Source organism: Cynocephalus volans, chromosome 11 (genome assembly GCF_027409185.1).
Source record: "Cynocephalus volans isolate mCynVol1 chromosome 11, mCynVol1.pri, whole genome shotgun sequence".
Taxonomy (NCBI): domain Eukaryota; kingdom Metazoa; phylum Chordata; class Mammalia; order Dermoptera; family Cynocephalidae; genus Cynocephalus; species Cynocephalus volans.
This window is the reverse complement of record NC_084470.1, coordinates 5,743,494-5,759,017: the sequence shown is the minus strand read 5'-3', so window position 1 is coordinate 5,759,017 and position 15,524 is coordinate 5,743,494. Positions and strand designations below refer to the sequence as shown.

General features: G+C 45.9%; 1 protein-coding gene across 1 annotated transcript in view; it reads left to right on the top strand.

Annotated features, from left to right (window-relative positions):
* The window catches only part of HECW1 (HECT, C2 and WW domain containing E3 ubiquitin protein ligase 1), a 241,863-nt gene that overhangs the window by 177,622 nt on the left and 48,717 nt on the right, over positions 1-15,524 (top strand). Inside the window, exons 19-21 of the mRNA XM_063114547.1 lie at positions 4,515-4,635; positions 5,308-5,421; positions 6,268-6,420. Coding sequence (XP_062970617.1) covers positions 4,515-4,635; positions 5,308-5,421; positions 6,268-6,420 — 388 coding nt within the window. The remainder of the gene's footprint in view (positions 1-4,514; positions 4,636-5,307; positions 5,422-6,267; positions 6,421-15,524) is intronic.

The following is a 15,524-nucleotide window of genomic DNA, read 5'->3' as shown; positions in this document are numbered from 1 at the left end:
AATTTCCTGACTGAAAGAGGACCCTTTAAATCAGGGGTTGACAAATTACTCTCTGTTTTTGTCATGCCTCCAAGCTAGAAAGAGGTGTACATTTTTAAATGGTTGAAAAGTAAGTTTTAAACACAATATTTCATGACACATGAAAACTATATTAAATTCAAATTTCACTGTCCATAAATAAAGTTTTATTGGAACCCAGCCATGCCAGTGCAATTTACACGTTTTCTACGGCACTTCCACGCGACGGCAGCAGAAATGAGTGAGAGCAACATAAACCGGGTAGTCAGCAAAGCCTGAAATATTTACCATCTGGCCTTTTACAGAAAAGTTTGCCGTCACCTGCCCTAAACTGCTATTGCCTTCCAGAAGCACTCTCCAGGCATTTCAAAGAAATGAGCCCTTTCTGAAACATTTTACATTTTGACTGAGAATTCTATTAGATACCAATTTTGGTATAGAGTTTCTGGAGATCATTATTATGTCCCCACGAAGACTCCAGAGAACTTTCTTTATGGATGAGAATGAATTTACTCATGAAACAAAACTTCTGTGTAGGTATCTTCCCTTCTGAATGAGAAAAACTATGTTGAATTGTTTGGCGAAAAAACAATATCTCCTGGATTCCTCAAGATAATTAGCTTAGATCAAATCCATCCCTCCAAATGGGACCCAGACATTGAAGAATTTTTCCATTTTTATTTGGCTTCATTATCACATTGCTGTAGATTTCTGTGGTCAACCCAAATTTCTTTTGGAACCATAAAAAGGGAAAGAGGTTAGTTTGAAAAATGTAGGAACTTCCCACGTCACATCCTCTAGAGTCAGGGTCCAAACGTTGATTTTGAAGCCGGTGGGGGAATTCATAAGAGAAACAGAATTCGGCAAGATGCTCTTCAGATGGGATGTCACACTGAGGGTCAGTATCGCTTGGTACTGCCATGCGTCTCCAGAATTAGAATATCTTTTAGTTTGGCTTCTCCACGTTGTATCATTCAGAACTGCCTCTTAGAGGTAGTTGTCCTAGTTGCTAAAATCTGTTGTTAAGACAGTCTCTCCTTGTGGTCACTTCCTCCAGGCAAGTGTTCCTATGGCATTGTTAGGGACGTGCCCGATGCTTGCTGCCTCTGATGTAGAGCGTGCCTGAGACCCCACTGCCTGGGGGAAAGAGGACGAGGAGCTTTGTTAGAGCCAACATCAGTAGAATTGAGCTTTTCCAGTGTGCACAGCAGGGCCTACTTAGGGGAGCAGAGTCTTCCATTTGGGGGAGCTATCGGGCTTCGTGGTGCGCTGCTATGTCACTGGGGAGATTGTCCCAGCCTGGTGACAACCTTTGGTAGGAGAACAAGATTGTAGCATCATTATATAGGAAAGATGTCATAGTGCAAATGGAAAAATAAGAGAGAATGAAGAGTTATTTGCTAAATGAGAATTATTTGGAAAACTTTTTAAAAAGCAATCAATTTTCCTGATAGAGACATTACTGATGCCACGAATACAAATGATCATCTTGTTCCTTTTGTAGAAGTACTTAATTCTTTATTCTCCATCTTTAACCATGGGGTCCTAGATTATGTAATCTGTATATTTTTATGTTAAATTTTACAATCCCCATTATTCTAGACCTTTATGAAATTTACCTAGGTGCTGCGGAGATATTGACTCCTAGAAGTTTATGCCAGAGTACTTTGTCAAGCATGAATTATTTAGAAAAACGCACCATAGTGATCATGGGGATAGAGGCAGTACCAGCAGTAGTAAGAGTCATAATATTACAGAATATGCACAGTCTGCTGGACTGAGAGTTGTCCTTGCACTTACAGATTTGTATTCCACTTCCATCGGTATCCTGAGCCCTGGCACCTCACCAGGGCCACTTCTCTGTCCCACGTGCTGCGGGGCTGGGCCTCTGTGTCCTTGGTCGCACCCCTCAGCTGCGTCTCTGTCCCCTCTCTCCTAGTTGCTGTCCTCTGCCAGCCTTTTTCTCATTGTCAGAGACTGTGGCTCTGTCCCGTAGTCCTTGTCTCCTTCCAAGCGAGACTCACCATCCTGGGTGACCCCACCGTCCCCAAGGACGGCCATGCAGCACCTGGGCCCCAGCGTCTGCACTTCTGTGTCTGCGGTGGCCTCTCCTCCTCCTCCTCAGCCACGTACTCCCAGGCCACACTCCTACCCTTGTTGTCATCGCTAAAACCACTCACTCGGGCATCCGCTTCCTTTCCGACGTACTTACTCAGCTGCTCTCCCCATGACCGTCCTTGGGCTTCATCAGACCTCCAGTTCCTGCAGTTTTCTCCTTCCTTTCCAACACCTTCTCTTGTCCAGCGTAGATTCTGTGGCTCATAACCTCAGTAACATCCTTGCCAGCGCCCTGAGCTCCCTGGCCCTCCCCATCTTGTCTGTGCTTTCTGGCAGGACTTCTCCCCAGACAAGCTTCCTACTGCTTCCTCCACACCTGTGTCAGGTGCACACATTCACCTGCCACGGCATATTATTAACCATGAATCGGTCGTCTCTCACATCACTTGAGCCCTGAACACCCAGAAGAAACCCCTGCACGTGTCTCTGCTCTTCTCCACGACTGCTTCAGACATTCCCACTCCCCTTGAACACCCAGCCCCCCACCCTGCCGCCCAACTTACAGGTCTACCAAAGCCTCCCGCATCTTAGCCTCCTTCACACCTGCACGCGAGGGGAGGTATCGTCGTGAAGGTCGCCATGGCCTCTGCCACCCCGTGTGGGGCAGTTCTTGGCCTCGCAATCTCCAGCACCACTTCGTTATTTATGGCCCCCTTTACGCCACCTCCAGCTGCTCCTGTGACACCAGGCATGTCATGCGCTCTTCTGCAACTCTCGCAGCCTTGTCCTCACTCTGCCGTCCTCAAGGCTCAACCCAGGTTTTCTCTCTTCTCCCTCAAACCGTGTTTTTCTCCAGTGACACAGTCCAAGGTGCTGCTATCAGCAGCTCTTTAACCTTCTCCCCAAGTTTGCTCTTGTTCCACTGTTTCCATCCCAGTGAATGTCACCACAGTGCCTTCAGTTACAAAATCTGAAGCCACCTCTTCCTCACGATCTATAATTAACTCACTGCCTCCCAACACAGCTCCAGTCTGCTGGCTTCCCTCATCTCCATTGACACCACTTTGGACCCTCTGGACCCCCTGTCTTCTCCAGTTCTTTCTCTCTGCTGCAGGAAAAGAGATGTGTCATAGCTCGCGTCACACCCGCCGACCCCCATGCAATGGCTTCTTGTGCCTCTTAGCATGAAACAAAATTGCTCAACAGAACGTACCTCGTCCTGACTGGGGGGCTCCTGCCCACCTCTCAAACTTTGTTTCTGCACCTCTTTGGTCCTTGCAACCTGTGCTCCAGAAAAACTGGAGCCCTGCCTTCTGTTCTGCCACAGGACCCTTACACATGCTGACCCTCCACCTGGGCGCTCTTCCACCAGCTCATCCCTTCCCTGAGTTAAAAAGAAGGCTTCCCTGACCCATTCAATCTAATTCACGCCTGCTTCTTCATCAGATCTTCCCCCAGGAAGCCTTCCTGGACTTGGCCAGCATGTTCTGTGATCTCAAAGAACTGGATTCCTCTCCTTCATGAGTAGCAATTATCTCAACTTGTAATTATGTGCTCATTTCTGTGAGTTTACCAGGACCATTCTCCTCTAGAGTGTAAGCTTAGTTCCTGGAATAAAGTAAGTAATAAATAGTCACTGAAGGGCAAGCCGTGGCTCTGGCCACCTGTAAAACCTGGCTGAAATGTTACTCTTTCCACTCCTCTTTTCATTCAGAGGTATATAAAGACAGTGAAGCACTAACAAAGCTCCCTAAGTGACGCAAAATCTGTCCTCTATAATAGGAGCAATGAATTATTATTACAATTACTGCAAAATTTACTCTTAGGATGCAAAGTAAATAAGAAAAAACTCCCAAATGCCCTGGGCCCCAGCGCACAGGCATGTTTATTTTAGCACGATATCAGTACAGAAGGGTGACAAACACATATATTAAAGTCCTCGTTGCCTCATAGTTTCAATCGCTTCTTATAACAATTTATAAGAAAATCTTAGTCTAGTTCAGTTTATGCTAATTATTTTAAATTAAGTACAATTAGGCCAAGAAAAATGCTCGTCAATGTACTTGTAAAAGAAATACAGCCTGAAATAATTGGAGTGGAAGACATAAATATTGACTCCCTTTAGAACTCGTTTTTCTCTTTAGTGTATTTTTTCTATTTATTATCAAAGTCACTGAGGGAGGGATGGAAGTCGGGGGAAACTTCCTGGAGGAGAAACGCATGAAGAGGCAGGAATGTGCCTCTGGCCGGCTCTCTGCATAGTCGTTCTAGCAAGTGGCGACGTCAGGCCCACTCAAAGTCACTGAGGGAGGGATGGAAGTCGGGGGAAACTTCCTGGAGGAGAAACGCATGAAGAGGCAGGAATGTGCCTCTGGCCGGCTCTCTGCATAGTCGTTCTAGCAAGTGGCGACGTCAGGCCCACGTGCTCTTCTCCGCAGGGTTACAGAGAGCCAGTGCACGGGCCCCTTCGCCATACCGGAGAGACTTCGAGGCCAAGCTCCGTAACTTCTACAGAAAACTGGAAGCCAAAGGGTTTGGACAGGGTCCAGGAAAGATTAAGTGAGTGCTCCGGATGGTAGATTTCTCTGTCCGTTTCTCCCCCAGACCTTTGTAATTTGTGGGGGGTTGGATACCCGGGGTGGGCGCAGGGACATTATGAAGGGAAGAGAGGGAAGTTAGGAAGTTGGAGGGGAGGGGGAGAAAGAGCAGGGACCGTGGGTTTCACATGGAGGCACAGAGAAACTCAGTGGTGGGCCTTGTCAGAAAACGAGGAACCGCGAACTAAATAAAAAATCTTATACTTCCCTTTACTTGTTTTTCGGAGAAAATTTACCTCATGAGTCAAATTTATAGACTCTTTGTAACGTTGTAATTGAAGTCTAAGTAAAAAGTTGTTTTGTCTTGTTTTGTTTTCCTCCTGGGTTTATTATTTTCATATTGAATAAGCCCAGCCCAAGCTCAATAATCCAACTTCAGAGACATCTATGAATTGATTTAAAAAGATGCTGACGAGTAGTGCTTTGTGATGGAGCATAGCCAGGGACAAGTGGGTGTGTTCTCCCCCGTGCTCCCAGTGTTTGGAAGAGTGTCCAGATGAGTCCCTCACTGACCGATGGGGCCTGTGTCTTGCCCCTTCCTCTCTCGCTGGGTGACCTGGATGCTCACAGCTCTGCTAGAGCTCTGTCCAGGGCCCTGACCCTATGCTTCTACTTACCCCTTTCTCCTCCACAGGCTCATTATTCGTCGTGACCACTTGCTGGAGGGAACCTTCAATCAGGTGATGGCCTATTCCCGGAAGGAGCTGCAGCGGAGCAAGCTCTACGTCACTTTTGCCGGAGAGGAGGGGTGAGGACCCAGGAGGGTCACTCAGACCCAGTAGCATGGTTGAACCAGAGCCCCAGGGTTGGGGGACTTGGCTCAAGAAGGAACAGGGTGGCTGTGAACCATTGCCCCGGGGTGATTCTGATCACATCCTCCCGGGAGGTCATTCTCTCCAGGTATTGCCTAGCTTTAGGTTTCATGTCCTTGAGAAACATAAGATTGTTGGTATGTCTGAGACCACATGGTCAACATATAAGCCAAAAATGCAGTCGTAAGCCATTGGATCTTTACTCTTGGGGCGGCGTTCTATTCTGAGTATGTAACCAAAGAACTCTCTCTCCTAAAGTGCACACATACAACTAAAAGCCAAGCTTTTCATATAATTTCAGTGATTTCATGGAAAACCAACTCAACCATGGAAGGCAAGCCCAAATAGGAGGACATATCAGAATGAACTTGGAAGCTTTTCCAATTCACCCATATGTGTGCACACATGCACTCTGCATTGCACATGCATGTACACATGCACTATTGCAGGACATTCTTTTATGCCTCACACAACAAGAGCCTCGTTAATAGACCAGCTGGGTGTTTTATCTCATAGGTGTTAGATGGTTGAAAACAAGGTTAAAGAAAACTGCCATAAGAGTTCACTCATAGACATCTGGTGAAGAAACACCCCTAAGCCAATCACCGCACACTCATTTTCTACAGCACATTGATACTTCCATTGGGATCCACTCTAGAGAGCAGAGGCTGCCCTCTGCTTTGCCCAGCACCCAGCTCTGAAAGAGCACAGCGGGACCTGGATAAGAAGAGGCCCCCCTCCAGGCACACAATGAGCTCCCTGGACCTCTGCTTCCTTTGCAGCCTGGACTACAGTGGTCCTTCGCGAGAGTTCTTCTTCCTTTTGTCTCAGGAGCTCTTCAACCCCTACTACGGACTCTTCGAGTACTCTGCAAATGACACGTACACGGTGCAGATCAGCCCCATGTCGGCGTTTGTAGAAAACCATCTTGAATGGTAAGGTCTACGATTTTGACTTTCTTATGTTCAGAAGTTCTGGTCTTCCTCAGTCAGAAATCAGGAGCATTTCTCAAAGGCCATCGTGTTTAGAGTAGTGGGCTGGATGTTGGCAGTGAATGACAGAGCCTTGGAAGGAAGACTCTGCTAGTCTTCACCCAGAACACAAGATAAATTACTAGAGACACCGACGATGTAGTAATTGCAAATTGATGTAAGATAGAGTGACTGCCTACTGAGGAGACACTAAGACAAGTAGACATAGGTCATGAATGTGGATAATTTTATTAAAATCATGATTTCCCAGTAGAGGCTTCTTGGAGGTATTCATGTGTTTGAAATTCTTTGACCTTGGACCGATGGCTTTAGCACTGTGGACATGAGCTATTAAATAGGGCTGTTGGGTCAGATGATCTCTCAGCATCCTTCTGACTTGAAAATCCAATATCTCTTCACCTGTCTGCTATTCTATTATTCTATTACCATTTACCGATATGCATAAGAAGGTAGGTTTCTGTTAATTCTGCACGGTTTTGTGGGCAAGATGCCTCAGATGTAGACATTAGAAGTCTCCAGAAAGCTGCTTGGGACATCTAGGGTGCATGCACCTTCCTGCTGCATCACCACCACGCCTGATTTGAAAATTAGCCCTGCTCTAACTGGGGGAGCTTCTGCTATTCAGAGGGAAATGTGTTCTGAAGACAGTTGATGTGGTTCTCCTCAGACATGGCTTATCTATGCTGCTGCTGTTGAAGGAGCTGTTAGGGTGATACCTGGACCTGCTGGGCTTACGCCCAAGTCCCTACAGTTTAGTCATACAGTCCTGTGCCACGTAATGACATTTTGAGATGATGATGGTCCCATAAGATTATAATGGAGCTGAAATACTCCTGTCACCTAGTGATGTCATAGCCATCATAACATCATAGCGCAGTTGCTTTTTTTATACATTTAGCTCACACTAAGCGTACAGTGCTTATACAGTCTACAGTAGTGCACAGCAGTGTCCTCGACCTTCACATCCACTCACCATGCACTCACTGACTCACCCAGAGCAATGTCCAGTCCTGCAAGCTCCATTTAGGATGAGTGCCCTTATACAGGTGTACCATTTTTTATCATTTACACTGTATTTTTGCCATACCTTTTCTATGTTTAGATACACAAATACTTACCATTGTGTTACAACAGCCTACAGTGTTCAGTCCAGTCACATGCTGTACAGGTTTGTAGCCTAGGAGCACAGGCTACACCATCCAGGTTTGTGTGAGTGCACTCTACGACGTTCGCACGATGACCGATTAGCCTAAAGACACAGTTTTGGAGCCGTGTTTGCATGACGGTACAGCATCAGTATAACCTAGCCCTGCTGGGCTCCCAGCTACTGCATGTGCCCCTCTCTCCAAACACACTCTTAGCTCTGAAGTTCTTGAGCTGAGGCAGAGAGTGTCCACATCAAGTGTTTGGCACAAGATGAAACAAAACTTTTCCTTTGTCGCTCCTTTTCCTATAACTTATCAGCAAGTGGATGGTGAAGCCTGGGGCAGAAACATGGGCGGGGTGGGCAGGTCACCATGCAGGGGACTTACGGGCCTGAGAGTGGAATGCCAGCTCTGACGTAGGTCACATTCAGGCAGGCTCCCTTCCAACAGTAGAGAGGGCTGGAACCCCTAACGCAGGAATAGGCACATGCACAGATTATACATAACGTAGCCCTCGATTCCCTCTTAGTCTGTGAGCATGAAATTTAAAATGGTGTCTTGGATGTCATGAATTGAAATCATCAGTAAATAAAGAAATATTTTCATCAGATATCCTACCATATAGGACTATGCTAGGTGTTGTGAGGAATACCTCCGCTAACTTAACAATCTGAATTAAGCACACACTATGTGCTGGAAGGATGAAGTGAGAGATGAAGTGAGCTGGGCCTCTTCCCTCAAGGAGCAGGAGTGGGAGGAGCTCAGAGCACAGCCGCAGTTACTATGCGATATCTTAAATGCTAAGTCACACGTGTGTGTGTGTGTGTGTGTGTGAGAGAGAGAGAGAGAGAGAGAGAGAGAAAGAGAAAGCGCCTGAGATACGTGTAGAAGCCTGAGAATCGTATTCAATCACAAGGGAAAACATTTCACTCTACCCTGGGGAAGGGAGAGTGGGGAGCAAAGCCGGGAACCTTAGGAAGAGAGGGGTGGCCAGAGGACAGTGGGGATAGTGCCATGTGGAATGATGGGACCTCGGCACCCAACATGTTTCAGCACAGCCACAACATAAAGCCACCAGCCAGAGCCTCACGGGAAGCACAGCGGACACAGTGATCTCGGTCTGCACGCCACTGGGCACCTGCAAGAGTGGCCTCCTCGCTTCCCAGGGTACCAGTGCTGGCCAGCTGCCAGCCCCTGCACTCCCCAGGCGGTGTCGCCCTCCGCACGTGTCTGCACGGAGGGGCTGAAGAGGCAGTGTAGACACTTCACTGTGCTTTGCTGCATTAATGAGGGATGTTGTAAGAGCTGTCAAGGTGCTAGTTAACCGCCGTCGCCTCTGCCCCTGGCAAGCTGGCTGCCATCCACTGGCCTCCCGCTCAGACTGCAAGTATTAGCTGTGGGCTCTGGAAACAGAGATGCAGTGGCTTTCTGAACCAACTGGCAACCTGAGCAGAGCTCACGCAGGTGAGATTTCCTGTCAGCACCACATGATGGATGACACCTCTGATTTAAGGCTCCAACCTGAACGCTTCCGTCCCAGAGTCCTCAGCTGCAGAGAAGCCTGGACCACAGAACAAGCCACACACCTCCCAGGGAACAGTCGCCAGGTTGCACCATGACCCTCCACGTGCAGCCAGGCTGTTCTCTTCTCAGTGCCTCAAGTTTCCTGAGAGAGGAGCTGGTGGTCTTTGCACAGCCACAACAACTGCTGAGTGAACTTGAGCCGGCAGGACAGAGGCTTCCTTCGCTTTGGACAATAAGCCCTGTTGGGCTTTGGGAAGTCTTAACAAAACCATGAAGCTGGAGTGATTTGCTTATTTTCCTACTATAAGCCATCCTTGTGTCTCATGGCAAATAGTCTAACAAAGCAGACTTGGCGGGGGGTGGATTTCCTGTGACCCTGAGTGTTCATTAAGCTCTGCAGCTCAGGCCTGGATGAAGTGGCCCTAGGTCTTGCACAGAATGCAGCCAGCAAGTGAGTGCTGGGCCTGCCTGGAGACCTGTTGCCACCGCCCCTGCCGCCAGGAGGCCCCTGACGCTGCAGAAGCCAGAATCCTGGGCTCTTAAATCCAACTGCCCACTACTCGCTGCCACTAGCTGCCTTAGGAGGGCCAGTGGTGGCATGGCTGCCGCTGGTGTGAGGAGGGTGATGCTCTCGTAACCTGTACCACTCTTGTGACAAAACAGAGCCTGAAAGACCTGGCTTCTCAAAGCTGTGGACAGGCCAGGGCAGGACTCAGCCTGGGAGGAGGAGGGAAGTTTACCCAGGGACACCCACTCTCTGCCCACCTCCTCTTACTCTGGAAACAGAAATAAACACAACCAAGACCAGAAATAAACACAACCAAGACCAGAAATAAACACAACCAAGACCAGAAATAAACATGGCAGAGACGGGTTGGCCTCAAAGGGTTAAACGTTGCTAGGACTGGAAGGCTTCTGGGAGTGGCTGGAGGAGGCGTCTTTGCACTGGTCATTCTTGCCACGTTTTGTTATCCTGATTAACCCTCCCTGACCACCTCCTGAGTCCCACACTCGCTTTGTTTTGTCTGCCCTCCTAGAACACATGGGAGCAGGGATGGTTTGGTCCTGTTTTGCACTAGCACAGTGCCCAGCACATCAAGGTGTTCAAAACAGCATTTCATTGACTGCTGGGTGTGTAAATGAATCTTATTCTACACATCACACCAGTCTCTTCCTGGAACTGGGCTGTTGAAATAAACAGAGTACTTCCTCCTTTCACGTGCAGTTAGTATAGTTCCCACTTTTCCCTGTCGTCTGTGGTTCTGAAGCCTTTGCGATGTCAGAGATGAACACAGGTGTCCCCTGGGAGCTTTGCGCTCTTGCGGTAGGTGCTGCGCGATGCCCGGGTGCTGCATGTTGCTGAAGGAAGGCCTCCTACCCCTCCTCCCCACACGGCACTGCTTCCACGGCAGCCGCTGCCAGGCCAGGTGCAGCCCAAAGAAGTCAGCAGAGAAGCCCCTGCCACTGCATCCTCCCCCGAAAATGTCCTCTGACTGCAGGTACCTGAGGTTCTGTGGCTGTGGGCTTGCTGTGTGGGGTCGTGTCAGCTAAATCAGTAGCCGCCGGTGACAGGCGTAGTGATTTCACCGGCTACCCTTTTTTCTAGTCAAGTGTTGTGAGATACCAACATGAATAAATACAGTGAAAATTCTGCTACACCCATTAAGTAAACTGAAAAAAAATCCAATTTGTGGGGGGGCCTTTGGCCTAAAGGGACCTCCTGCAATTGCTGTTTCGTTACTTCTTTGTACCACTGACTTTCCACACCTGATGTCCAGAGTCAGCAGTGGAGACACTCAGGCCCAGTAAGAGAGGAGAGGAAGTCAGGCCAGCTCTTCAAGGCTGGAACCTGGAAGGGGCCTCTCCCCAGAGCTGTGGTCGTGGGGGACATGGCCCCTGCCAGACCCAGCCGAGGCAGGGAGAGGCTGGGACATAACACCCTCACACTCCTCTTCCACCTCCAGTCCCACTTGGCCAAACCCAACTATAAGCCAGAGGGCAATGGATCTCCAGATATTGCAACCCACAGCGGCCAGTCCCCAACAGTATGGAGCAGGTGAAGAGAGAGGTGGGAAACCCAGGGGAGGGAGACAGGGGAGATGGCAACTGAAAATAACCCCCAGAGCCCATATGATTCAGGACGTTCAGCCCGTCCGCTGGAAATGTTACCATCTGCTGAACTATGTGTGAATTGTATGAGTGTTTGATGCCAGAAATCTTGAAATGCTATTTCAAATTTCATATCTTCATTTTATGATTATAGTTATGTCATTTTGCATATTGATGAGGCACTTACAAGCTACTCTCTATTCTTTAAATCTTTATTGTATGCTGATTTCATATCCCTGGAGATACAGAACTTAATAATAAAACTAAGTAATAAAGCATCCATTGAGAACTTAGTAAATAACCAGGCACTTTACTAGGCATTTTTATCTAACACTGCAACCCAGGTACTGAATTATTCAACTTTTACAGATAAGGAAAATAAGGTACAAACATAACCAAAGTTGCACAGGTAGTCATGGAAGAGGCTAGGATTGGAACCCAGGCATCCTGGCTCTAACATCAGGCTCTATCCCCTGTGCAGAGGCCAAGTCAGGTTGTAACTGAGCAAATTACAATACCATGTGATAGACGCCACGCATACCTGTCTCATAGCCCTTATCACATTGTTTTGTAATGAGTATTAGGTACAACGAACTTTGAAAAATGAGTGAGAATTATTGGCTGGCAGAGAAGTGGAGAGGTGACGTGTAGGTAGAGGGCTCAGAGTTCATAGCAGGATGGAGAGGGGACCACGAGGTCGGTTTGGTGTGGCCCAAAATGGAAAAGGAGGCTAGGAAGGCACCCAAGTGTCTCGGGAAGGACATGTGGCATTACAGGGAGCCTGGGTGTTATCACAAAGATGATGATGATAGGGAGCCAGTCATGTTTTTAGAGGAGAGGAAGGTCCTGACCGGATCCATATCTAAAATCAGAAAGTTGAGTCTGGTGACGCGTGGAAGATGAGTTGTAGTGGGCGGTGGGGACGCAGTTTAAGAGGCTGTTGAAATAGTTCTCACAAGAGAAGATAAGGGGCAGAAGCAGTGGGAATGGAAGATTTCAGAAGGAGGAACAAATGAACAACACTCAGTGATGGATTGTAAAAGGTGGGAGATTAAGTATATGAAAAGCTAAAAAGTTTAAAAATGACACTAGTAATCACCTGAAATTTTACCAAATACTTATCAGTGCAAAGACAACGTTTTTATTTTTATTTTTTGATATATTAAAATACTGATTTTTTTATTATACATAATTGTGAGGTACAGAGTTGACTATCAGTAGTCAAGTTGTCATCATTATAATACGCAATCATTCTTTGTGTTCGTTAACCAATTCCTCATTAACCCTCCATTCCCCTTTCCACCTCTAGTAATTACAATTCTCTTCTCTCCTAGGAGTTTAATGTATTACTGTGGTTGTTGTTTTCTTTCTTTGTCTCTCTCTTTCTTTAATGTTTATTTGTTTATTTATTAATTCAGCTCCCACTTATGAGTGAGCACATGCAGTAGTTCTCTTCTGCAACTCCTGGGTTGTTTCTCTTAACATAATTTTCTCCAGGCTCATCCACATGGCTGCAAATGGAATAATTTCATTCCTTTTTATGGCTGTGTAGTATTCCATTGTGTGTGTGTATATATATACATATATATATATATATATATATATATACATATATATATATGATATTTTCCTTATTCAGTCATCTGTCAATGGACATTTAGGTTTCTTCCATATCTTGGCTACTGTAAATATAAATACAGTAAACATGGGAGTGCAGGTGTCACTTCAACATGACAATTTTGATATGTACCCAGCAGTGGAATGGCTGCATTGTATGGCAGTTTGATCTGCAGTTGTTGATGGAACCTCCATACTGTTCTCCATACTGGCTGCACCAATTTACAGGCCCCCCAACAGTGCAGGAGGGGTCCCCTTTGTCGGCATCCTCGCCAGCATTTGTGACTCTGTCTTTTTGATAACAGCCCGTCTAACTGGGGTGAGGTGATATCTCAAAGTACTTTTGATTTGCATTTCCCTGATGATTAGTGATGTTGAGCATTTTTTCATATACCTGTTGGTCATTTGTATGTCCTCCTTTGAGAAATGTCTACTCAGTTCTTTTGCCCATTTTTTTTAATTGGATTAATTGGTTTTTTTTACTGTAAAGTTGTTTAAACTCCTTGTATATTCTGGATATTAATCCCTTGTCGGGTGCACAGTTTGCAAATATTTTCTCCCATTCCGTGAGTTAAGACAACTTTTTTTAAGTCAATCTGCTCTTCCTCTCTCTGTGGTCCTGTCTGTTTTAAATGACACATCTTTATAATCTTAGTGAGCCAGATTATAGTGGCCACGGCCTTAGATGCTGCGAGATCTGTCACATCAACATTTTTAATATTTGTTATAACTTGGTGCCATCAGAAGTGTTCCACTTGTTATAAAACAATGTATAAGAAAATATCAGATAAAAATTCTCATATATTTTGATTGGAGGTATAAACAACAAAACTACAGTATAAATGAAATGTGAAAAGCTCCAAATGTAGTTTTACATTTAATACAATGCATGAGTGGTGCAGACACATATATTTTCAAATTATTAAACTTAAAAAAAGGTTCACCTTTCAATTCAAACACCCCCTTCTCAAAGGCATTTCCCGAGCACTCAATGCAAAATAGGCCACCCATTTATAACTTTCCAACTTAACACCCTATTTTATTATAGTGACAGAATATATCACTATCTGAAATAAAGTGTATTTATATATTTATATTGTGTGTTTACAGCTCACTCTTGCTGTTTGTCCCCTAGAATGTAAGCCCTGTGAAACTGGAGTCTTGTCTGTAGCTTTCCGTGTCACAAACTTGTCACTCGGTGTGGAAGGAAAAAAGAGGAAGACGAGATGGCAGGGAAGGAGGGAGGGCGTCCTCCTCAGTTCAAAGTCATTGGTTAATGAGTTTCAAACTCACTTCAATTTTTAGTTCAGAATACTTGGGATTCAGAAAAACAGTAAAAAATAAATAAATAAATTTGGAGCTTTTCGCTCATTGTTGAGTGTCATTTAAGTTCCTACCAATTATCCTCTCTGAAATCACCACTGGAAATTTTTTATCTGCCCTGATAATTCTGAATGCCACTTTTTCCCAGAGCAAATGTGAGATGCACTGAAATCTATGAGCCTCTTCTCTATTTCTGGGAAGAGAACCAGAGTGTCAGACACGTTCTGTTTGTTTTGAGTATTAACACGTTGGAAGAAGTTACTATGATACGAGTCACTCTTTATGGAATCGTCAGTGTGAGAATTCTCGGAAACCAGGTTCCAGATCTGATGCTGACTGTTAATCAGTTTCTGTGCAGGTACAGAAGGTCTGTGTCAATGCTGGTGGCAGATCTGACCTCACCAGGATCACGACCAGACGTTTGAGTTCCTCTCAAACCAAAATTTCCAAGAGGGGCCCAAGGCCCTTTGCTAACTACAGAATAAATAGACCACCCCTCCGTCTGCCCCAGTTCCAACCTCTCTCCCTTTCCAAACAGATACCACCTGGGTGGTAAAAATCTTCTGTTTTCAGGTCTTTAGCAAGGGGAGATGGGGAGGAGGGAAGCTCCTTTGAGCATATTTAGAGTTTGGCCAAATGGGTATTAAGTATAATTGTAGAGTTTTGTGGGATTTAAGAAGTCCTGGAAAACCCACTTTAAATATCCTTTGCTATGTCTGCAGAGTTTTGAATTAGTCAGTAGAAACCACAATATCACGCGATCCCTCTGGATGTCACAGGGCCGCTCAGCCTCCAAGGGCTTCCCTGACGGAAGAAGTTAGTGTGCACTTTAGATTCGAGTCTAGGATCAGGTCAGCTCCCTCTCCCTGAGCTCCCCAGCCCCAGCACCAGTTCCTGGGTTCTTTCCCAGACACCTGCAAGAGCTGTGCTGGTCCCTTCTCTGTCTGAATCTGGGTAGCCCTCCTAGAAATGCCCTAGAGAAGCTGCAGAAGAAAATTTAGGTGACAAGTCACCATAAAATGTGCATGTCGGTTCTGACTCTCCCATCCTGGACACTTTTTAACACAGCTTTCTTCAGAACTTGTGAGAAACTTCCAGCTGGAAAAGAATGAACTATTTAGTTAATGATGCCAGTGCAACTGGCTATGCAACCAAAAGAAAATTATATTAGATCCCTCTCTAATTTGAAAACACAGGTAAAAAAATTAATAAAATTTTTTCAAGAAAATCTAGGTGATTTTGTGCATATTCTAGAATACAAACATTATTGAGATTATAAAACAAACTCAAGGAAACTTGAGTGGTGGAGACATTTTTAATCAAGATTAA